Source organism: Hesperophylax consimilis, chromosome 8, assembly GCF_061612785.1.
Source record: "Hesperophylax consimilis isolate HC1 chromosome 8, BYU_Hcon_1.0, whole genome shotgun sequence".
Taxonomy (NCBI): domain Eukaryota; kingdom Metazoa; phylum Arthropoda; class Insecta; order Trichoptera; family Limnephilidae; genus Hesperophylax; species Hesperophylax consimilis.
In genome coordinates, this window is record NC_142843.1 from 20,863,267 (window position 1) to 20,890,414 (window position 27,148).

The 27,148-nt window shown below is 33.0% G+C and overlaps 1 protein-coding gene across 1 annotated transcript in view; it reads right to left on the reverse strand.

Annotated features, from left to right (window-relative positions):
• Positions 1-447: 447 nt before the first annotated feature.
• The window catches only part of LOC149421702 (multicopper oxidase 3-like), a 60,548-nt gene continuing 33,847 nt past the window's right edge, over positions 448-27,148 (reverse strand). The window contains exons 4-9 of the mRNA XM_089635023.1: positions 10,399-10,562; positions 6,702-6,853; positions 5,974-6,187; positions 5,153-5,356; positions 3,982-4,117; positions 448-3,087 (exon numbers count right to left, since the gene is read on the reverse strand). Coding sequence (XP_089491149.1) covers positions 2,853-3,087; positions 3,982-4,117; positions 5,153-5,356; positions 5,974-6,187; positions 6,702-6,853; positions 10,399-10,562 — 1,105 coding nt within the window. The 3' untranslated portion in view covers positions 448-2,852. The remainder of the gene's footprint in view (positions 3,088-3,981; positions 4,118-5,152; positions 5,357-5,973; positions 6,188-6,701; positions 6,854-10,398; positions 10,563-27,148) is intronic.

The following is a 27,148-nucleotide window of genomic DNA, read 5'->3' on the forward strand; positions in this document are numbered from 1 at the left end:
TTCGTACGACATTTTATAGCATAGTAATGATCAGCAGAATCCATTTCTAGCCAAAAAAAATACCCTTGAAAATTCAAGTCTCTATGTCTATGAAAGGCGATTTTCAGCCCACTGTGCGGCCCTCCAATTATATTGAAGTAGACGATTTGCATCAGAAAAACATAGATGTCAGGCATCAAAACAAAATAGCCCTCTGTGGAACGATTACAAAACTAAAGCCCAAAACCATTAATTTGAGGTAGTCAGATTTTTCAACATAATGTAGAATTGAATTGTAAATCACCTAAATAATATAAATGCCACCCCATGACTGTGCAGTGATGCGTTTACTATTACAATTATTTTCAAACCATGCAATAAATTAACAAATCAGTGAAAAATGAAACACATTTCTCGATATAGTTTTTTTTAATTATAATTCATAACTTACAACAAAAAAAGGTTTATGTATAATTAAAATTATGATCTGTTTATTTATTTATCACATACATACTTACAAATTTATAACAGTTTCCCAGTGGAATTACTATTGGAAGCAGTCATATTATTCAGATTTACTTTCTTGTTATTACTTAGCGGTGGTATCACTCCACTCTAAAAAATAAACCTAGGATGTGGTGTAGAAGCTTAGTCAATTTTACTGCATTGTGATTCTGGCCACCAAAAATACATAATGAATATACAATAACATGGTATAAACTATTTTTCTTACTAAATCAAAGTGGCCGGTTGCACAGTGTTTGCTTTCCTCTTGGTGCTCCATGGACGGAGTGATTTAGTACAACATTTCTAAAGAACATCAACAAAACTGTGTACTAGCATTCAAATCGAAAAGTGATAAATCAAAAACAAGGTTTTTAAATAGACTATAAGTACCTACGTGAATTCAGGGGTATGCAGTCCATATTGGTACATAAGCACTGCCTATCCTAAATAACTCGTATAAAAATAATAATATTAACACTTATAAAATATTAATATTAATATAAAATTAAAATAATATGAACACTTATAAAATTATTGCAAGAAACCGATAAAAAAATTTGCGCCAAATAATGCAGTGTGTCGCGGACCGCAACTGCTATAAAGTATCGAAGGCAGGAACTAAATATGGAAATGACCACACGTCATTTTCAAAAATACGTCGTTTTTATTCGACATAAAAAAATGTACACTCATTCAAGGGACAACTTGTCTGTGTTAGTTCGAAGAAGGCTGTGCCTTTTGATACAAATCACAAATGTAGCAATCAGTGCCATCTGTTGGTTCTATTAATAAGTACAACTTTACTAATGAAATAATTATCATATTATGTTGGTTTTCTTCAATGTTATAGTGCAGTCAGAAAAAAGGTAGAAATTTTATTTAATCCAGTAATCGGCTTGAAATATGTACAAACAAAGCGGTTTTTGATATTTGACATGACTTAGTTCATTCCAACCAACATAGGCTAAGGCCAGCAGCTTAGCTATCCTTACAAAAAACTTACTATATCTATGGTAAGTCTTATTATAATCAATTAATTGTTTATTTTTTACTGCCTACCCGGATTAAAAATTCTGTACAGCCCATTGCCAGTATTGCATTATAGAATGTTTAATTTCCACAAAATGGTTGCATTGAACGCTATCATACCAACCTAATTAAAAACATCAAAATTCTAAATGCAACTCAAACATAAATTAATTGTGTTAACCTTCATAACTTATTATTACAATAGCATCCTATACTTTTACTTCTTCAATCCATTTCACATAAAAACGAGGGTAACTTTTTACTGAGACAATTTAAGTAACAAGCACATACATTAAAAATATGAACTACATTGAAATACATATATTAATGAAAAGCACAACAACTACACCAATATCACATTTTAACCCAATTAGCCTTACTAATTAAAATCAACAGCACAATACGAAAAATAATTGAATATCAGGGAATGGTCTTATTTTTTTGGGTTGAAAAATCTCAATAAAATTCCACTTTCCGTAAAGTTCATTTAAATAAAATGCACAGCATTAGAAAGGGTTTTCAAAATACGTAAATATGAAGAAAAAATAAATAATAGTACATTCAAGTCCTGGCTCTGACATTGCCCTTCCGCAAAATATCTTCTCAGAAAATCAAAAATTTATTATTATACAGGGTTTTCCAATAAGAGGTGTTATTTTGATATTCAATCGTAAAAGATCAATGGTTTCGTTGAAAGTAAACGTTGTTCAGATCAATACCATCCAATTCTCTATATAGCAATCCATTCACCATAACTGTTGCTCCAGCCTCATTTTCGAAAAAGTAAGGTCCAATGACTTCGCCGGACCATAAATCGCACCAAACAGTCACACGTTGAGGATAGAGAGGCTATCAAACAATAACTCTTGGGTTTTCCGAGCCCCAGATGCAACAATTTTGCTTGTGACGAAGCCACCGAGGTGGAAATGGGCCTCATCACTCAAGATGATTTGCATTTGATTCACTCAAGTGAATTTTAATAATTTTAATGCGTTGTTGAAGCGTGTATCGTTCCATTTTTATTGGCGTAGTTTCTACTAGTCAAATGTCAAATGACAGCTTCAAAAGTAACATCTACCGAAATAGCGGGCTATTCAAAATAACACCTCTTATTGGAAAACCCTGTAGATACCAGTAAAAACAGAAATTTTACAATAAACTCAAATTCTGTGTACACATGAGTTTGGAATTGATCAGAACATGAGATTCTTGTTTTTTCATTGTTTTTGTGAGCATGTTCTGTAGAATTTGCACTATTGCAAATCATATACAATTTCTCTAACAATCTAACTAAAAATAAATAGGTTTTAACATTACAGAATCAATTCTATAATAAATTAATTGATCAAAACATCTGGAGGTTTGTAGTTTCCACACTTGGGCAGGTTGTTGAGGATCTTGGCGGGGAGTTTGGACTTAACCCTGATGATGAGGGCTGCAGGAAGAGAGGAAACTCCGCATTCACGGCACTCGAGGAGCCAGGCTCCGGGACTATCAGCCACCAGGCGGACAATCGTGTACCCCTTGTTGGGTACGTAGATGGTGTCTTTTTGTGGAGGGTTCCATAGATTCCTGATACAAATAAATATTGAATGGTTTAATAATAATTGTTTTCTAGAATACAGCAGTACATGGATGAGGCTGCAATTAGAACCCATTCAGGGAGAAGGGCTATAAAAAACTATACATAAAATATTATTTTCTGTTCTAACGTTTTCACAGAGTTGCCCAACAGGGTGGCGATGTATTTAGTACTTATCAGGTATCACACATATAAAAAAATTAAATAAAAGTCTTCAAGGATATCCCAACACACGAATTCTACTGTGTGATATCGAAGACTACGATTATTTCGATGACTATGATTACATATATCGATGACCATGATAATATCGATGACTATGATTATTTCGATGACTATGATTATATCGATGATTGTGAATACATCGATGACTATGATTATATCGATGACTATGATTACATATATCGATGACTATGATAATATCGATGACCATGATAATATCGATGACTATGATTATTTCGATGACTATGATTATATCGATGACTGTGAATACATCGATGACTATGATTATATCGATGACTATGATTACATATATCGATGACTATGATTACATATATCGATGACTATGATAATATCGATGACTGTGATAATATCGATGACTATGATTATTTCGATGACTATGATTATATCGATGACTGTGAATACATCGATGACTATGATTATATCGATGACTATGATTACATATATCGATGACTATGATTACATATATCGATGACTATGATTGCATATATCGATGACTATGATTACATATATCGATGACTATGATAATATCGATGACTGTGATTACATTTATCGATGACTATGATTACATATATCGATGAATTTCATAGGGAAATTAACGTTATTATGTTTTAGTTTTGCTAATTTTCATAGTTTAGATATACCTCTCAATTTTTCCTTCAGCGTCAATCTCTTCAACTTTTTCTTTGGACAATCCCTTTTCATGTGATTTGGATGTTGCCAATACAAACATTGGCTTTCCATGAATATGGAATGTTTTTTCTGAATCACTTCCAAAACCTTAAAACAAAAATAATACATTAATATTTTGAAAATTAGTACCTTTTATGGCGGACCATTACCCAAAAATTGAAAAGTATTATCAACTGAAATATATAAAATCGAATATCGTAATAATAAAAAATTGTTACATGTAAAAGATCGGTCTCACTAAAAAATCGTGGTGAAAATTTTATTCAATTGATAAATGACCGTGTATGCGATAACCTTACTAATTGAAATGTAAAATAGAAACCGACATAAAAAAACCTCAACACAAACATTTTGAATCAAAACGTTGAAAAATTTCAGAGAAATAAAAAATCAAAAAACGCTGACCTTTTATTTAAAAAAATTGAAAGATAACTGTCGCTTCACTTTTATCTCGTTTATCAATTAAAAATGTAAATATTATAATAACAATCCCAGAGAATTACCAAAAAATCAGACAATTGAGATCCATTTTGACAATAAACATTGATTTTTTTATCTTCGTATTTACCTATACACACACATGCATAATGCATTTATGTTAAAACAACTTCACTTTCATGGAACTTTTATTAAATTAAAAGTTTTATTAAGTAAAAGTCAATTAAAAAATAATAATTACAATATTACCTCGCTTTTTACGATAACATGAAACTATATTATTCACAATAATGCATTAACAAAAGTATATTATTCAGAATATGACAAAACTGATAAAAATAACTCAAATAATATTAAATATATTGAATTCATAAAATACTATTATAAACTAATATAATAGTGAATTGGTCTGGTCATTAGAATCGAAATCATTATTAAAAACATGATTTTAATCACACTACAAACAAACACTGTCATTCGCGGGGAAACAGCGCATGCATGCGCGTAGGTTGAAAATTTCAATGTTGTTATTGGTAATAATTCCAAATAAACAGTGTACACTATTTGTACAGGGTGTAACAAAAAACCGTTTAACGAATGTGAAAATGTTTTTCTTTAGTACGGCTGATAGTCTGCAAGATGAATTTAACTCCTGAATAGTCGAGACTTTCATAGATCTCTTACCTTCATTAACTATTACTAGTTCCAGAGTGGATTTATAGTCGACATCGAGTAATTGGACGCACTCAACTCCTTTGGTTTTATGTTCTTCATCAACAGGGCAAATTGTGTGTTGCAGAATGTCATTCGGTTGACTTAAGATTGGAGCATTGGGATACATGAAATTCTTCCCATTTATTTGTACAACTTTAGTTGTGTCATCTTTGCCTAAACCAAAAACAATAGTTAAATAAACAAAGCGATGTTACATATATTTTTAATTAGATTTTTGAGTTAATCAAATTATTTTGTTTTCCATGACTGACGGTTCTTTCGCCTGATGAAGGAAATATCAAATATAAGTTTACCACTGACCACTGATAGGTAGTCTGTTACCTCTCCCTCGTTCTCATGTGACAGAAATGTAGCTCTCGGAGATATGGCAATGAATATTTATAATACTCTTTAAAAGCGAAAGAACCATCAAGTTTATTTGATTTACAAAAAGGGACGTTTTTCATTTTACTAAATACTTACCTACAATACAAAAATGCAAAATAATGTAACTTATTCAATTTAGTTCTAAAAACAACAAATTTAATGCCATTAAATTTAGTAAAACTGATAAAATACAAATTTGTACTGAAAATTAAACTTTTTCATACTTAACCCTAACTTAACTTATTTTACAGAATAACAATAACAACAAAAAAAGCAAAGTTGTGGAAGCCATTTTTGGTATTTTGCTAATAAATAATATGTATTATATGATAACATAATGTGCATGCTTTCATAATGTGCTCTCATTCCATTTCTTTTTCCTCATTTAATCTAAAAATTCTTACTCAGTTCGGATGGATAGAAAGGTGGCACAGCCATAGCATCACTCAGATATCTGTACTCATTGTCCTCGTCATCAAACATGACTGTGTTGGTGTCAACCTGAAGGTAGACCCTCCGCTCACCGATGGGAGAAACCGTCAGATCAGCCGGGGGGCCAACAACTGACAGTAACTGATGACCGTGGATCACTTTTCCTCTGCTTTTGGCTTCATCGTCCTGAAATATATATTTTTGTAAATGGTAGATAATATAACCGTATTCAGCAATAATTTATACTTTGGTTATTTAAATCTGATCCCAATGCAATAATGACAGTCCATATGTTTCAGAAACTTTTTAATCATATTTTCAAAATTGCTTCTTTCAAAATTGCATTCTTTTCTATAACTCTTTTTTTAAAACTGGAGTGTTATTTTAATAGTGGAGTTATATATAAGAACATTTATTTTATAGATAATTATACAAAACACTGAAACATCAATCTGTTGAAAAATCAATTGAATTATAATATATCTCAATTTCATTGCTTCACAAATAAATTTTCTGAAATGAGGATGATACTTAAATAAATCGCATTCAGACCGCAGTTAAAAACAGCCCGGAATATTTTCTAGCCAATACAAAAGTCAAAGGGGTCACCACTGTTAGTGAATATGGCGACCTTGTTCGTTCTGTTACTAACTAGAAAAATACTCTAGACTCTGGATGCATGAACAATTGAATTACTTACAATTTCAATAATTTCCTCACTATTTTCAGGAACTTCTTCATAAGTGATTAATGCTTTTTGTTTCAAATTATGGCACAAAGCCAGTCCTTGTATCCTCAGCTCGTACGTAGCAGGCTTCTGATCAGCATGCAAGGCGAAGTCTATTCGTTCCCCTGAAAGATAGGTATATTCAGCAATTACAATTTATTAAAAAAATAATTGTTTTCATCGAATTATTTCCTTTCACAAATTCCACAAAAAATGGATGGTGATTATGAATAATCACGAATATTTTTAACCAAATATTGTTTGTCCCTTTGTGTTCTGTCACCCCATACTTTTAATAATACCTACAACATCAAAATCGATACATATAACAAGAAAAAATTACGAATATTAAAATGCTTCATACATGCAGAATGAAACATAAAAAAATAATAAAAAACAAAATTAAAAATTAATAAATTACAATTAAATAAAAAAATAAAAAATAAATATAAAAACTAAACAAATAAAACCTCATCCCATACACACAAGCAATTGCTTATTAAGGGAGAACATTAAAAATAATAATAATAATAAAAAAATAAAAATTTGAAATTGACTAACTACTCAGTTGACTCAAGAACAATTCTCCACTAACCGGGAATTGTAATTAGTAAAAATGAAAAAAATAAAATAAAATTTAAGAAATCAACGAAATGAAATCTCATTTATGATTACGATCGCGATTTGCTACAAAACACGAGGACACGTTTGAAACCACAAAGTTTTACAGAATCGAAATAACAACAGTAGCTACCGCTGGCGTGCCTTGATCTATGCCCAAAGGCAGGCTGTAGTTTCTCAAGTTCGTGTATTGAATATTTGAAAATGGCCATTATTGTATTATGGGTGGTTTGCTACAATGACACAATTCAAAATTAGCAATTTTTACGGAAACTAATTTGAACATTTTCTAATAATATTGTGAAGCATTATTGAAACTTACTTAACTGCCTCTCGGCAACTTTTGGTAGTTCAAATATAATTGTTCTATCAGTAAAAAGTACAAGAGGAAATGGTTAGTTTTGACCAAATAAGGCAGATGTGGATATTTTTTATGTTTCATTTATGTTCTTATTACAGCAAACAAGCGCCGTCTTATTAAAAAGAGGAATTTTTTCACATGAAACAATGCATCAATGCAGAAGATTGTAACATAAAAAATATTTTCAATTTTTTTTCTAAATAAGTTTTGGTCAAAAATAATTTTATTTGAGTAGACACAGCTTTTCAGCCTTTATGGACTGCACGTCACTGAAAAGTACGTACCTATCTACATATTTCAAGAACGTGCAAAATTCAGGAACAAATTTCTTCGGAGATGAGTGGATATTTACTTCGAATATAAAGGTTAACACCTATCTGACGGCTAATAAATAAGTGCCCACGCAAAATAGACTATGTCAAAATCGATATGAATTTGTTTAGGTGCGGCAACATTATTCTTGGCGACCGTTTTTCAAGGTATTTATTTTACATAAACCGGTTGGAAGAACAGAGCGGAAAGTTGTGCAATAAATCAGTGAACGACGTAGAAATTTTAATGATATTCGAATATGACCATGAATTCGTTGTTAAAAAAATTCTTACACTTTAGCATATATTAAACTAGCTGAAGTCCCGGCGTTACCCGGGCTTTACACAGAGTTTTTATAAATTCGCGGAAATCTAATATAGACAGTGATTTTCGTATTATTTAGAAGGTCAAGTGTGGGAAATGTCATCAACCTCATAATAAAACTGTAGATTAGCATAAAATCAAAACCACGCCACCCGCCACTCCTCTGTATATAAATACATAATAGATATATAATATAGGATCATAAACTAAAAATAAATCCCAATTAAAAATATTTTTTTCAAGGTATGGAGATTTAACCCTGTCTGACACCCGTATGAGACCTAAACTACGAAAATAGGTTCGGTAGGTATCTATTTTCCAGAGGGTAAACATATATTCTAAGAAAAATAAGTTTTGAAAAATCGCAGATTTCCCGAGTGGAGGATCAGAGCAAGCCTCTTTCGAACCTCACTTTCCCTTCTATCACTTCACTTAGTTTCATGCCTTTATTTCGGACGACAACAAAAAAAAAAAGTTAAATTAAGCACCTATACGAAATTGTGATACGTAATTATATTTTTAACATTCCCAACCATCTACAGCCAGTAGATGCCAGTACACGTTGGGCCAACGCGCTGGGCCAATGCCGGCCTAACCGCCAACGTGTGAAAGCTGTTGGCGGGTTGGCGCCAAGATCCTTTGATGTGTGCACGAAAAAGCGACACTAATCGGTTGGTCGGCCAACGTTGGCGGCTAACGTGTAACATACGCCAAGTAATCAAATACATTTAGGCCAACATAGGGCATAATATTGGCAGCTTTAAAATAGAAACATCGTTACTTGGTCATCTCCATTTTATCTGCGGTTCTATATTTTAAGCCACAGTTAAATAACGACCTTAAAACGAATACAGTAATTAGTATATGCCAATTACCTACTTTAAAGTACGTAACATAGGTTATGCTATGAAAATGGAATGGTTTTTTTTTATTGCCTCGTGATTCGTCGTAATTCTAGCATTTAATTATCATTTTAACAGCCATATACCCAAAAATAACCTTGCCGGATTTGAGAGCGCTATTGGCTAATAACATTGATGAAATAAATAAAATAAAAGGATGAACCTGTTTCAGTTTCTGATTGCATTACCGACAAGCTTTTATGCTAGTTGAACTGAAATTGAGTTTCTTTCGAAGTTGACTAATACTTTTATTACATTCGATTTTCGCACCGCTCCATATCTCACGGAATACAAAAACCTTCGTGAAAACAGTAAAATATGAATAATGATCGAAATTTGTAAATTAGACTTGAGAAATTGAGAATTATGAATGCATTCAGCAAGGCCATAAAAAACGAGATTAAAAATATGTTTACGAAATAAATCCGATTGCCAAATTCCACAAGCGAAAAACACAGATGTTTATTTTATTAAATAATAATATTGATGATTTCCTAACCAAGTTAATTAATTTACTTTCTTCAAAACGATCCACATTTGAATACAAAGTTGAAACGCATTTATGAAACGAATTTGGAAACTTGTTTGATGAACTTGACGTGACGCATCTATCTAACTATATAAATAAAAATTTAAATGTTCGTTTGTTCAAAATCTTAAATCTCCGAAAGTTCTTCTCCGATTGCGTTGAAATTTTGACACAACATTGCGTTTGAATATGCATGTTTTTATAAACGAGAGTAAGAAAAAAATGAAAATTAATTATTGTATCGATAATAAATTACATACTTTAATTTTTAACATTTCAGAACATGTCTACTATAACTATAGTCAGGTCATATTAAAATATTGACAAAATATGCATGTTTTACACTATAACTATAGCCAGGTTATATTACAATATTGATAAAATATGCACTTTTTGCTGATTTACAGTAACAACAATTTTCAAGCAATGAACACAAAGGGGTATGAACTCATAATTCATACAACATTATCTTCGTCGATAAATAGAATCAATTTTCAATAATCAAGTCATTAAAAACTTAAATTACTTTGAAGAAGGACAAAGAGTCGTTTTTTAGATTCAAATTTCCGTGGACACACATTATATAAAAAAAATATTTAATATGTAAATATGTGTAAGTACCTGGAAGAAGGACGAAGGTTCCTGCTGCAGTAGGCTTCACCGCCTTCCCGTCGGCCGCTATAATGGTGACCTCGTGGCTGGCGATGGACACTGAGAGGGGGCAGTCCAGGGGAATGGCGTTCATCGCGCGGAATCTGTACTTTTCACCCGAGGCCACGGAGATCCTACGAACATGATGATTCATTTAAGTTGATAAATAATTTTATTTTTAAGAAGACAGGTATTTTAACGTTTTATACACAATGGAAACCTGTAAAATATTATTAAAAAAAAATTGTCGTGCATACACGTAACAACGAGCTTCCATCCAAAAAACACATTAAAATTAGAATATATGTTTATCAATCATGCGAAGGACGCACTTCAGAAACATAAAAAAATGTGTTTTTTTTTTATTTATTACTAAACATAAACTTAGCTTACATATATGGGGGTACACCTATAAATAAAAATATATTTATAATTATGAAAATGAAATGTTACCACACATATGAATTATTACTGTATTATCAATTATGATCAAAAGATAGGATACTATTGTACAGGTTTCAGAATCATTTTTTTAAGCCCTCTTGATGATTGTATGGACTGTACCCTACTGTTTTTTTTTTGCCTTTTCGGACTTAGAAGCTGGATATAATGTGTTTCTAAGCAATAATTTCTACACAACTCATCAGTTGCAAAAAATACATTTGATATATTTTCGTTATAACGAAAGACAATAAGTTAAATACTTTCGTCATAGCGAAAGACAATAAGTGGCTTCCTGGTTTGATAAATTGACCATATATATTATTACAAAGGGTGCATAGACATAGAACGGTTGTAGATAGTTAGAATATTCTTCAAATGAGACAAGCACAACATAATTTTTTGCAGGAAAAAAATTTTGAAAACAATATTACCATTAAAATCCATTCATCACAATGTGAAAATAAAAAAGAATGCGGTAATGTAAATTGTTTACCAATAACATGCAAAAATAGTATAAAGTATCTGGGTATCATAGTAGATAGACACTTAAAATGGAACGAACAAGTCCAAAATACGGCAACCAGAGTAAGAAAACTTATTTACTTATTCATTAGATTGAGAAACATCCTTTCATATAATATGATTAAAATTATATATTTTTCTCTTGCCCAATCCATATAACAATATGGTATAATCGGTTGGGGAGGGACTTTCAAAACTACTTTTGAGTGTTCGCGCTTAGAAGCTGCAGACACGTGTCTATATAAGCTCCCGGACTTTAATTCTCCTGACGGGGTAGTTCTTATACTAGTGTTCTGAAAGTTCGTCCTTATAAGTGAAATATTAAAATTGTTGTGTTTTTTATGTTAAAATAGTTGTTTAGTGTAAATTCTAATAGATATGACAATTTAAAATATTGAAGTAAGAGTTTTATTCAAAAACTTTTAACAGACATAGCTGTATTTAAAAGTGCAGTGTGGGTTCACAGATGGATGCCACATGTTTTTCTGCCAGGGTGGAGCGATGACCGGTGTAAGGTTACGTTTTATTTTTTGTGGGAACATTTCGAAATGGGTAGTAAGGTCATAAATCATGATAAGATATACTTTGGACGAACTGTATGCCTTACGACCCTTACCGGTAATAAACAATCATAATAGTTTTAATAGTGGTGATAATGAAAAGGACGATGGTGTACTTCTTCCCCAACGTAAGGGAAGGAAACGAGGGTGTAGAGCCGGAAGGAAGGTAAAATTAGTGAAAAATCTGCGGTTAGCTCAAACCAGAAATTTGCGTCCACCTAAGTCTCTGAATGTTGCGGCTTGGAATGCGAGATCCATTGCTAATAAACACGAAGATATTGTGGATCTGATAAGGGGCAAAGATATTCATATTTTGGCGCTATCGGAGACTTGGCATGAGAATGCAGACTCATACTCCATCAAAACACTTCGGTCAAGCGGTTTCTCGGTGTATGAAGCTGCAAGACCGATCAAAACGGACACAAGCAACGTTAATTTTACAAATCACGGGGGGGTTGCAATTGTAGCGCAAAATGGTATTCGCTTAGACAGTATAGGAATACGTCAGGTGTATACCACTTTTGAGTTTGTCGGCTGCAAGGCTTCAGCTAATGGTGCATCCCTCGTGATAATTTCCATCTATCGTCCCGGGTCATGCACACCGACTGCAATTTTTTTCAATGAATTTAGATCTCTCCTGGAGTGTACCTCCAATTACAATTGCGACGTTGTTATTCTGGGAGATATAAATATTCACTTGGAAAAGAAAGTCAATCCCATGACTAAAAAATTTAATAAAATTCTGCGTGACTTCGGCTGCGACCAGTGGGTTAACTCACCTACTCATGATGCAGGAGGCACACTTGACGCAATAATTTCCCGGGTCGGTTTTCCTCCGAAAATCGTAGATGTTACGGACATTGGACTATCGGATCATCGTCTCGTCACATCCGTGTTTGCCTTCGATCCTCCAAAACTGGAGTTTAAATCTATTATCTCCAGAAATTGGAGAGAATTCGACTTCGAGACATTTTGCATCGAATTAAAAACCTCGCCTCTCTGTGATAAGGAAAAGTATTGCGAAATGCAGGTAGAAGAGTTAGTTACTCTCTATAATTCTACGCTACTGGCATTAATTGATAAAAATGCTCCTTTCACAGAAAAGATCTGCCGCATTAGAAATTGCAGTAAATGGTTCGATGCAGAATGTCTTCAAAGGAAAAGGGAAATGCGTAAATTGGAGAGGGCTTACAGACGGAACCCAACTCTCAGCAATCGGCAGCTTTGGATTGCAAAGCAAAGAGTGTATAAGGAAGAAGTGACGAAGAAAAAATCAAACTTTTGGTGTGACCAAATTGAGTCAGAAAAGGACCCTCGAAAGCTCTGGCAAAACATAAAGACTCTGTCTGGAGAGAGCAACATCAAGGTTGATTCCTCCCTTGAAGCAAACAGCCTCGCAACACACTTCAGAAATAAGGTTGAAAACATTCGGGCCCTCAGTGTAGTAGGATCGCCTCCTGTCGCAGCACCAAGTCCGCTCTCTGGTGACTTCACTACTTTCGCAGCTGTAACGGAAGAAGATGTCACGCGTGCTGTGATGTCTTGTCCTAATAAACAATGCACACAAGACCCCATACCTACCTGGCTCTTAAAGAAATGTCTTCCGGATATAACGCCTATAATTACCGCAATTATCCAGAAGTCACTAGTAAATTCACTTGTACCGGGAACACTCAAAAAATCAATTATAACTCCGATTCTAAAAAAACAAAATCTTGATACAGACAATACGGATAATTACAGGCCAATATCTAACCTACCATTTCTGTCAAAACTGCTTGAGAAAATCGTTGCCAAACAATTGGTGGGGTACTTGAACTCGGCCGGTCTATTTGCCAAAAATCAATCTGCTTATCGACAGTTTCATTCAACGGAAACTGTCCTTTTGCGGGTAATTTCAGATTTGATCATCGGGATGGAAGCAGGTAAGTTGGGTTTGGTATCTGTTCTTGATATGAGTGCGGCATTTGACACTGTAGATCATAGTATTTTATTAAATGTGCTTGAAACCGAATTTGGCGTTCGAGGTGATGTACTCCAATGGATGTCATCGTACCTGTCTGGACGAGTATCTTCAGTAACTTTCAATAAATATACATCACCTGAAACTCCCATCGAATTTGGAGTTCCCCAGGGTTCTGTACTGGGTCCCATTCTCTTCATTCTATATACTAATCGTCTCGAACGACTCATTCACTCAGCTGGCTTTGAATCACAAGGCTACGCGGATGATCGTTTGATTTTCAAGTTTTGCTCCCCGGATGAAAAAGACGTCCTTAAAAACGAGGTGGTTAGTTTCATTGACACGGTTTCAAGTTGGATGTCTGTTAATAAACTCAAACTTAATCCGACAAAGACGGAATTTATTTGGATAGCTTCTCCTGGAAGACAAGCCCTCATCGACTCCAGTCCAATCCGTATTCAGAATACAAATATAATCCCTTCTACGGAAATAAAATTTCTAGGTTTCACTTTAGACAATTGTCTTTCTCTTGAATCGCAAATTTCAAAAACTGTAAGTGCTGGCTTTTTCCATCTAAGGCAGATAAAATCAATTAGGAGATGCCTTCCCTTTGATGGAGCAAAATCACTCATTAATTCGTTCGTTGTCTCACGTATGGACTATTGTAATAGTGCATATGCTGGCCTACCTAAAAAACAATTCAACAGAATCCAGTCCGTTTTCAATGCTGCGGCGAGAATGATTTTTGGTGAATCTAAGCATTGTCGTATAACCCCGCTTCTAAGGGATCGTCTTCATTGGCTTCGATGCCCTGAAAGAACAGAGTTCAAGATCTGCCTAATGACCTTCAAAGCATTGCAGGGAATGGCGCCAGCCTATATATCGGAATTATGTGTCCGACAAAACCTAAGCGATAGACAGCTTACTCTGAGGTCAGCAGATCTAGATGTTACCAATCGTTTAATCGAACTTTCTCGGTCAAATCGAGCTGTTTACTATGATCGCTCTTTTCGTGTAGCTGGCCCACTCATTTGGAATAAACTTCCCCCAGCCCTTACCAATATACAAAATTTGGCTGAATTTAAACGGGTTTTAAAAACAAAATTATTCAAAAAATCATATTTAATAATTTAAAATCATTTATATTCTCATGAATCTAAGCTTCTTTTTTAATATACTATAAAAAGCCAGGTTTTTAAGTTTTCCGGTAATTGTTTGGTTTCGGTTTCCTCCTTATTGTACTTTTATGTTTAATGTCCACCTATTATATAATATTTTGATGTTTTCCTGTTTTATATAATATTTTAATTTTAAAGTTCTTATTTTTCGTGCACTGTCACTGTCTTTTATTGTTATCCTCTACTAAAATAGCACTGTTATTGTTAAATTTTATTCTCTGCTTTTGTGTAAACCGTTTATTCTTTATTTCATATTATGTAATTAATTTTTTTTAAAAGGAACACAATAGGAAATTTTATTTTAAGTTTATTATAGTTAAGCGCACTTGTAGTGAAACAACACAAAACTGCGCTATATAAATGTTATGTTATTATTATTATTATTATTAACCTTTCACCTGTAGAAAAGGTTCAGATGTTAATTTTGAAAGTCATCCTAAGAAAACCATCGATATTTCCAACGGAGCTGTTTGACTCGTTTAGGGTTCTTAGCTTAAACAAAATTTAAAAAAAAGAATGCACTGTTACAAATTCATAAAGACTTTTCAATTCAACAATTTCTACAAAAATAAGTAACCGATCTAGATCACGTGGTAACTTAGAAATTCCTAAATGTAATACTAGTACCATTATACTTATCAAGGTATAAAATCGTTTAATGCCCTTACGGATAAAATTAAAACTGAAAAAATTACAAAACTTTCAAATCACAAATCAAACAACTTTCAGATAAACCCAACGGTAATCACAAGTTTTAATTTCATTGGATACATTTTTCAAATAATTGTTTATATGAACTCATTTGTAATTTTTATTGATTAAATTTTCCTAAATTCACGCTATGAATTTAGGAAAATTGATTAATCATTAATAAAAAATAATATTAATAAACAAAATTTAATATTTTTAAAAAAAATACATATCCTCTAAAGTTATATTATCCGCTTCCTAATATGTGCTAATATGCGTTTATTGTTGTTGCATTTTATTAAGTACCCATTTCATACAAGATTGCCAGCTCGGTCTTTGAACAATTGACTACCAGTACTGTACCTACCTACTATTATTTCGTACCTAATAAGTACATTTTTATTTTTATATCTTATTTTTTAAAAGTTTAATAACTATTATATTATTTAAGTTATATTTTTTATTTTTAGTTTGTAATTAAATTTCTTATTTTCTTAATTATATAGTGTTATCAAATTTATCATCTAGTTTTATAGCTATTTGTTAATTTTTAGCTACATCAACTAGTGAAATTTTACAACCTATAAACCATAATGACCCACTACACTCCCCAACTAAAACACGAGAAATAATTTCTCAATTGAGTTGGGCATTTTTTTGTTAAAAATTTCTAATTTTTTCGCAATCAGCCTCGAAATATCTACATTTGTAAATTATTGTAATGTGTTTGTATATTCAATAAATAAATAAAAATAAATAATCAATCTCCATTTAGTAACTGAGAAAAATAATCAGACCATTTATTTGCCTTTTTCAACATGATCGACATAATTTATATTATTTTAGATTTCGACATTAATTTGGCAACGACATATTTCTTGAAGCTTTCGTCATTACATTTGCACTTTTTACCCTGGTTCTGTGAGAAAAGCGTAATTACGAAATCGTAAAAAATCCGAATTTATCATTATTCAGACTGTAAAACGTACTACGTAAATTAGAACGTAAAACCGTCAAACCACAACGTTTAATACAATTTATTCTAGACAAGTGATCACTGATGCAAGAAAGCAACTCAACGTTTACTTATTAAAAGTAAATTAAATCGTTCATGTTTCACTACCAACTAGATACAAGATGTTGTAAAATTATAATGAACTTCTCAGCGAAAAGCTGTCGTTAAATTATGATGGATGAAATCACGAATAGAAATGAAAGTCACTGCCAATCTGTGATTAGGAGAAAGGCAAGGAAAATGTTAGCACTTAATCGGCCTAGGGAGAAATGAAGGAAGGTACAACCAGGTGAAAATGTTATAGCATTACAAATTTGCATGCTACAACATAGCGTGCTACTATTATAACAGCTATGAGTGAAGAACGCAAAACACGTTCGAAATTATTTATACTGTCAATTATTAACAGATTACATTGTAACAGATTAAAATTATCAGGTTGATGTTACAATAAAACAGATTGTTAATTGTAACATCAACCTGATAAAACATGCTCATGTAAAAACTAACATGTAAGTTCTAAAAATGAAAATTGAAACATCAATAATCTTCTAATTCTACGTACACAGCGAACAGAAACTGCAAGCGGCGTTTTGCGCCATTTGCGGTTACTTCGTTACTTTCCCACAAGTAACGAAGCTTAGCTTAGCTATGGCTTAGCTAGTTCAGCTAGGTAGTTCAAGTCGCGTATGTGATATTTAGAATATGAAATACTTAGAAGACACAGAAAATAAAAAGATTAATTTGCGACCATAGAGATTACAACTGACTTGCCCTGACATGAAATCTGGATATCATTTCGACGAACTGGAGCCATATTTTTGGCAACAGGAGGGTCCGAATTCTTTGGATAAATTAGGACATCAGTGATACATTGACCACCGAAGAGCGCCCATTGTAATAACCAACCACTGCGAAGAAAAGTAATTTTCGATAAAGAAAGGCAAAGGTGGGACTTTTCTGCGCAGCATCTGAATGTTCGTTAAAAGTTAACAAATAATAAATAGTATTAGATTTTACGGTATACAAAATGTTGGGACTGATTCGGACAACTTTCGAAATTATTATTTCAGATGTAATATGTGATTTTTCATGGATACTCGCTAGTGTGTGTAACAAAAATGAAGGGCCGTATTACTGCGTATAAATTTGCAAACCGAAACGCAAGACGAGCCACGAATTATGGAAAAGTAACGAAGCAACCGCAAGCGGCGTTTCGCGCCATTTGCTGTTGCTTTGTTTCTTTCCCGTAAGTCAGTTGCCCGTGGTTCAGCTCGGCAGTTTGGCTCGCGCGTTTATACGCAGCATTAAACGAATCGCCTGGAGTAGCAACGCTAAAATTGAGTGAGGTGGCTAAATTATAACAATTAAAGTTATTTTATGCAGCCCATAATTTTTATTTCGTGACCAAAAGTAAGATTTTATTTTCGAGGACCGAGTGGTGATGACCGAATCACGAGTTGCCTGTATACTATCAGATTCATTTATTGACAGATCACCGAAAGTGGGATATCCATTTCCGATACTGACAGTCATCGTTCTTTAATACCGCGGTCAAGCGAAAAAGTTTTAATAAGTTAATTCCGCCATGAAAGTTCTAAAAAGAGTTCTTCAAAATTATTTCCAAAATCATTTTAAAAAGTTTAGGTAAGACTAAATACAGTGAATTTACAGTAAATAGAAATATCCTGTGAGTTTTCAAATCCCCTTAGAGTAAAAAATCTTTAATTTAGGTCGTATTTGACTCAACTGTCATTTGAGGTAGCATTTGGCGTAATTGTGAATATAATTTTTTTATAAAACCATTTTATGTCATAGTAACTTATTAAAAACGATTTCGGATAAAACGCAACTAAAAACATAAATTCCATTAAGTTCCAATTATGTGCTTCATTGTTTGGAGACTGTAAAACATCACACCAATTATTATGATCCCATCGTACGCAAAGATTTACAAATTCGAGTAAAAGTTAAACAACAGATTTACATGTTGGCCATAAAGTTTTACGATCGCGACGAATGAACGCCCCGAAAACCCATATAAAACGTGATAAAAAGATTACTTAGAAATAACAAAAGAGAAAATAGAGAAATACTGACTGGTTTTCTTATAAAAAATCCAAACCTCATCCGTGACTTTAAACAGGTTTAATATTCGCGAATAAACTAAAAATTAATTTATCGTGCCTTATTTGAACTTGACGGCAGTGAATTTGCTATCGATCGCAACGATTCAATGATAATAAATATCATTATGTATTCCAATAGGAAGTCAGACTGGTTAGGTAGGTAGGTAATATCCAGAAATTTATGAGGTAGATACGATTTCGATAAGTTTATACATTCCATTTTAAAACCCATTTCTTTCTACACCTACCTAATAATAAAATTATGAAACCCTCTTCAAGTGGAATACATTTCACTGTATATTATTTAGATGTGTATCTTTCTAACATTGAAGATCTTTCAATATGATAAGAAATAATAAGAATTCTTAGAGATCTGTACCCACATAGTATACGTCACTGTCTTATATCGATCTCTTTGAGAAAAAAATAATAATGTTCTGATTGATAAGTTGACACTTGAGAACGAGAGATCGATGGCAAACTATTTTATTTTATCAATGACTAGCTGACGTGTACCCGGTGTTGCTGAAGGTTATCCTTATGAGATAGATATATGCCATAGCGGACTTATCTGTAGACCTTTTTAAGATATACAATTCCGTAGTACATTGTTTTGATGTATCTCATAAGGTTTAGCCAGCATTAGCAATGTAAGCGCCCGAAAATATATTTTGTACGACTCGATTACAAAACATCGACTTATCTCTATTTTGTACAAATATAATATGCATGTTTAATTTTCACAAAAACTTTTCCGGAGAAATTCTCTAAATGATCCGTATCAAAATCCGTTGCGTAGTTTAGAAGAACTAAGCGCACAAACAGACAGACGCGGATAGTGACTTTGTTTTATACTATTTAAAGAAGATAATATCAACAATTCCCAATGAAAATATGAAACAGACATAGTTACAGAGAAAATAAAAAAGGAACGGTCGCAACCGGAACTCGAACCCAGGTCTTTTCTAGTTTTCTCTACCTACGTAAGGCGAAGCTTAATGCCAATTCACTATTTAGATTAATCTTTATAACGAATTGGTGTACATTATGAATACCAAAAAATATGCTTTAGATAAATTGAAGGTTTTCCTATCGTTTCGCTTTAGTAGAATATAAATACAAAGGTAAATTACTCAATAATTTTTTTTCTATAGAAATGTATGAACGCGTAAAGGAAACAACTTTAAAAAAATACAGTATTATAGCGAAGATTATCTGTGGCAGTTTCACTTGATTAACTTTTTGCTTTCTTATAAAATTATTTACAAAATAAATAAAAAACAGTTTTGTGCTTGAAATCGATCGTTTTTAGACTCCGTTTGTAAAGCGATTTTAATGACTATTACCTACAATATAAGGTATACCAAGAATATACACATTTTTGGCTTGTAGCTTCTTCTTAAGCAATTGCAACCTTATTCATTCTCGTACTTCCATTTTTTCAATTATAACTATTTGTTTTCTATATTTTTTGGCGACCACTCTTTATATTTATTTTGTTTGTTGGTTTATATATAATATAAAAGGCTAAATAGAATATTATTAATTATTACTAATTCATAAATATTATATGGAGACAGTAAATGAACATGCTATTCATATGGACTTCTGGCGTTCTTTCCTATGGGATATCATCAGGTTCACCAACCAAAAAAACGGCTAGGCGTAGGTACAGTAATTTCACTGATATTTTGAATGCCTTTGATAAGAAGATTATCACGAAGCGCCATGACTCCTCCTAAATACATTGAACTCAAGAGAAAGCATGTCGTGCGAAGATGTGCGTATGGGTGTTATCAGGTTCTCTTTAATCGCCGGTCAAAAAACAACAACATTGCACGCGCATTATCTCTAATAAACTAAAGAAACTAAGCACGCCGTGCGGGCATTTCCCTTTCACTTTAACAGACTTACAACAAGTATTAAATAAATGCGTGTTTAAAATATAGAATATTTCCGAGTTTCTATGAAAATTCCACGAACGAAGTTATTTCAGTAGGGGTCAATAATTTATTATAAAATTACTAATTTCGGCTGTAAATCCGTCTATCTGTCTGTAACTCCGGTTCATTGTTCTCTAGAACTCGGATTTAATGTAAATTTAAGTCATTTCAAAATTGTTTTTTTTTTTGAGAATTCAGACAAGCGATAAAGTAGCTACTAGTAGTTCCATGAGGAACAGACCTCACGTTGATTATTCCGATTTGATAGCTCGTAACGCTAATGCGGACTCTGGCGGAATAATACGGTACTATCCAACAGGGTTATCATCTTGACAGGATTGTCCGGACACGGAACACACAAATTTACAGACAGACGAAATGCAAATCGGTCGAGTTAAAACAGGACTTCACCAGGACTAAAAACTGTTTTTTCGAGAATCCAGAACCGTGATTTTTCACGTGTACAATATTTTTGAGAAAATACATATTTTATTTGATAATACATATTTAGGAAGCGAAAACCGCTACGACATAGAGGTAACTTATTCTCCTATTATAGCTTATAACCTCGGGTCCGCTTCCTAACAAAGGTTTACATCAAATAAACGTAGAAAGTTCTAAATTACATGACAATGAAAGTGGAAGCACAATACGATGACTTGTAAGATAATAAGTGAACTATTTAGTTGCTGATTTTATCGAGTGACTTAGCCGAGTGAGATATACTAATTAGTTGCTGATTTTATCGAGTGACTTAGCCGAGTGAGATATACTAATTAGTTGCTGATTTTATCGAGTGACTTAGCCGAGTGAGATATACTATTTAGTTGCTGATTTTATCGAGTGACTTAGCCGAGTGAGATATACTATTTAGTTGCTGATTTTATCGAGTGACTTAGCCGAGTGAGATATACTATTTAGTTGCTGATTTTATCGAGTGACTTAGCCGAGTGAGATATACTATTTAGTTGCTGATTTTATCGAGTGACTTAGCCGAGTGAGATATACTATTTAGTTGCTGATTTTATCGAGTGACTTAGCCGAGTGAGATATACTATTTAGTTGCTGATTTTATCGAGTGACTTAGCCGAGTGAGATATACTATTTAGTTGCTGATTTTATCGAGTGACTTAGCCGAGTGAGATATACTATTTAGTTGCTGATTTTATCGAGTGACTTAGCCGAGTGAGATATACTATTTAGTTGCTGATTTTATCGAGTGACTTAGCCGAGTGAGATATACTATTTAGTTGCTGATTTTATCGAGTGACTTAGCCGAGTGAGATATACTATTTAGTTGCTGATTTTATCGAGTGACTTAGCCGAGTGAGATATACTATTTAGTTGCTGATTTTATCGAGTGACTTAGCCGAGTAAGATATACTATGAAAAGCAGTCGTCAAAAATTTTAGGAAAATATATAAAATTTACTTCAGTTACTTAGGTACTGAAATTTTTTTTAAATACTTTTGAACGTTTAAAAGTACTGAACCAATTACAAACATAGTGTCTTGTCTTATTTGTTGAACGGATATCCTCAACGCACTTGGTGAAAATATGAGCAAAAAAAATATATAAAATGATGTGTAAATTTCACAACACCGGGTTAACCATTCAAGAGAATTTTCTGATTCTGTCATACAGATTCTGTTTCACATATAAAGCCTATGGTGGAAATGACGATGCTACCTGAAAATAGTTGCATTGAAGTTGATGTAGGTGTCAGAGCTTTCCCATCGAGGATTATTGCTACTCCATCGTACCACTAATATAAATTGACTCTTGCGCGTGATAAAGGAATTTGTTTTTTTTTTATTTTGAATATGAAAGATACCTAAATACGATCAATTGCTTAAAAAAATTTAGATAGTTAGGCTTATTAGTTTGCTCATAAAGTAATGACTGTCACTTCCTTCAGTCATGATGTTTTATTGACATTAATCATACACGCCAGATAATTTCATATTCAGGCGTGACATTGGAGTTATAAAACATTAAACCCAAAATAATTAATCAATCAATTTGTTAGAGTACCTGAATTATATTCATTCGATGGTACAATTTTAAAGTTAATTTAATTCATAGTAATATCAAATCACGTTTAATTTAATATATATATGCTAATGACATTCAAAGAATAGAAAATTTTACCCAACACGAGTTCTTCTTCTAATAAACATCGTTAAATAAGCACGAAATTGACTTTGTATAAATTAAAAATAGGAATTCTTGGGTAACTTCGGAATAATGTGAGTTCTCAGCCGAAAACGAGTTTTTTAGTCTTGACACTGAAGGTTAACAATTTGTAGGTTATTCAAATTATTGAACGGAGCCTCGAGCAAATTCTTGTATTTCGATAACGTGTTTCAGATTTTCTCAGGATTTTTAGCTTCAAATTTGTATATAATATGCGAAAAGGATTAGTTTAGCAAGTTCTTTAAATTTTTGATTAATTAATGAATTATCGCAGATTATAATGATAATTAATTAATTTGGAAAAATTTTAATCTCGCGGAACACGTTTCACCAATTAATTTTAAGCATTTTTGCCGTTTTCTTTATTGCGTGAACAATATTGTATTATTTACACGCATATTAAACCTGCCTTTATATTTTTAATTTATGCTTAAGGTGAGGCACCACATCGTGTAACATTTGGATCGGGCCGCTAACAAAAACACTTCTTATGCAGATGGCGATAAGGTTTAAACTCCTGCAACATCAGCCCCCTATTTTGTATTCGCCAAAAAGAGTGTTTTATTTTATTTTGCAAACTTTCGTCACAAAGATTTATTATTTAAGATTAATTTACCTAATTTTTTCACATTGTACAATGCAACTATAGTCAAAAAAATTGTTATTACCGCAATATTTATGTTATAATTAAGGGTAAACATAACTTAATAATAATCTACGCGTTCATAGACAGCGTAAATTGCATTACTTTATGAAAATACATTATTTGGAAGTTATGCTTTAAAATATTAAGACGAATTATTTGTTTGCGCCCGTACGTACGCAATATGAGTATGAATAAATAGTTTTGTCTGCACAAAAACTTCATTCTTTCAAGAAAGAAATACAATATTTTATCGGTGATTCAATCCAATATTGTATTTATATGCCTTTCTTGAAAGAATTGAGTTTTATACGTACATAACTATTTATTCAAATTCATAATATTACCTACGTATATGTACGGGCGCAAACAAATAATTCAACTTAATAATATAACATTGATAAACAAAAAAATAAACTCCATCAAATGCTAGCGCGAACCCGTGAAAAACCATATGATAATTCCAACCAGGGATATGATAATTTAAATTTCGAAAAATTGAAATAAAAATCCGTTAAAAAAATATACTTTAAGTAGGTACTTTATCGCTTGTCGGAATTATTCAAATTAACACTATCAGTTTTGAAAATCACACTAATTACAATTATTCAAGGGCAAATTACAATTACAAATATTCAAGGGCAAATCCAAGTTCTAGATATCATTGAACCAGATTTAGTATTTTTGATAATTTGTCTGAACGATTGTTTCGTTTTAATGGTGGCATATAGATATGCAAAAATATCCAAATTTCAGATTTATAATAAATTCTGTGGTCCAGAATAAACATAAGTTATTAACTTTTCTTTTTTTTTATTTTATGAGGTTTGAAAAAAATTATCCCACGCGTTGAAGTATTTTATTTATACACAAGTTTTTTTTATTTTTTATAGTGAATACCTCACAAGAGTCCCAACTGCTCCCGTCTGGAGCCAGTGAGACTATGGCATCCCCAATTGGGGGATGTTTTGAGGCTGAAGGTAAGTGGGGAAGGGAAAGAGGAAGGTGGGGAAGTACCTGGCTATTCAGATCTAGTCACTAAACACGGCTAAAGCCATTTGGAGCAACGTTTCAATTCTGAATGGTGGTCTTACACCAGGGCGATACTGGTAGTATCTTCAACTCTGGAACGTGCCGCAAATATACTATATATTATTTTAATTAATTAATTGTGAAATAACACAAATTAATCAAATAAAATTTATTTGCGCACGCCGGGTTCGAACCCGCGACCTTCGGAATGGCAGTCCAATGCGTTACCACTGGACTATGCCGGCCGTCATTTTATTTATCGGCCGTGAAGTTATTTCATCGAAAACTGGGTTTACTTTATTTTTTTTAAATTAAGTCTAAATATGCGCGAAGTTGAAGTCCCGCTACGTAGCTTATTCCGAGTAATAAACATATGTATTAATAATATTATTTATAACGGGTTTTATAATGTTGTATCCTTAATTTCCACGCTCGTTATATTTTAGGTGTTCATAGATGACATTAATTAATTTATTTGATTAAAATACGCTTTTTGCAAGGTATTCCTTTACAATATTAGGACAAAGTATTTGTTTGCGCCCGTACATACGCAATATGAATGTGAATAAATAGTTTTGTTCGTTTAAAAACTCAATTCTTTCGAGAAAGGTATACAAATACAATATTGTACCTACCGATGATTCAATACAACAAATAATTGTTTCTTATGGTTGTTTGACGCTGTTCAATATTACCCAATTACCCAGGCACTAAATTTATCGTATGCTTGCGGTGGAAGTCTATTAAAGCGTATATTAAGTACAAGGTGGGGCAAAAGTAATGTCATAATGTGATTTAGCTGCCGCTTTGTTAGAACTTTTTTTTTTTTTAAACGGGCTCTGTTTTCATGGAAAGTTTATTTGAAGGTGTAGAATTGATGAAATTAAGTTTAAAAAATGATACCGGTCAAATGACCACCTCCTGAGTTGATGCATATTGACGGCATTTCGAATTGTTGCTCGCAAAACATCTGGCTCGAAATTGGTGATTTCTTCTTCAATGTTGGCTTTCAAGACGAAAGAAATCTTGCGCCGTCAGATCTGGCAATCTAGCTGGCCAGTTCAAATTTTAAAATCGCCAAATCGGGAGATCACACGGCCCGGATATTGGTGATCTCCATCGTTGTCCGAGCTGTGCGCGCAGTTGATCCGTCCTGCTGGAACCAACAATGCTCGAGACCCAATTCAGCAACTTGTGGCTAAAAAAATCGTTTAACATCTATCTGTAGCGTAGCTGGACCTGTGGCTTGGCGGTCAAAAGGCAGGAATTTGTAAACGGTTTGCACTTTGTTAGGGAACATCTTCCGGTCTTTCACCAAAATTCGACGCAACAAAATTCTGCTGATGCCAAAATTATGTGCATCGTTGTTTCGTCAATATTTGTGGACTCTCTCGGACATTATGGAGGAGGCCCACCACTTCCCCGCTCTGTTTTAGGTAGTGATGGTACCCCTTCAGAGCTCTCGCAAGGACGCAAATTTTTTTGATATAACGAGTCTACATTTAAAATTTCAAAACAAGACCTCCAAAATGTCCATGCATACAATGTTATTCGCAGTATGCAAGTGCTGCGTATTAATAACATGGACTCGGACAGCGATATTCTCGGTCGAACGAGCAATACGGGGCTGGCCGGACCACGAAATTCACGCTGCGTTAAAACAACAGACCGGAAATTGGTCAAATAAGCATTAACAATAATACTGCTTATCTTCAACTAATTTTCTATCTGTCTACAACATAAATGTCAAAGCACAATGACATTTGACGCCATTTTCTAAAATTATGGCACATTCACATTGTGATATTACTTTTGTCCCACCTTGTACAACTATCAACATATAAAATCAAAAGGGCCGAACGTTGAAATAAATCAATATCATAACTTACTTCCAGACTTTATGATTAGAAGCTCTTTGTACAGTAGACCTCGCGTCCAAAGAGTAGGTTTCGAATTTTCTCTTATTTAATAAATCAAAAATAATATTTAAAATACCAAACTTCCCCTAAAATCATAAGATTTGTAAGTAGATACATAAATACAAAACTACTTAGTTATAAACCCTACATTTTATGCAACTTTTTGAAATTTCTATGGAGGAATTGTAAATTTTTTCAATGATAATTCTTTTTTTTAATTCCTTAGACGGGTAGGTACCATAATATTGAAAAATGCGAATAAAAAAGCCCAAATAAACACGAAAATTTCATATCTAAAAAAAATCATCTTTACTCAAGCATTACAACGGTCACCATCTTCAACCTGAAACGATACGTACAAACAAATTTTCAAACAGATAAAATGTAAAACGGTCGAGTTAAAGCAGGACTTCGCTACGCTTAGTCATTAATATGGAGCACAGTATAAACTTGACAATAATTGTATTTACAATCAGGTTTCATAGA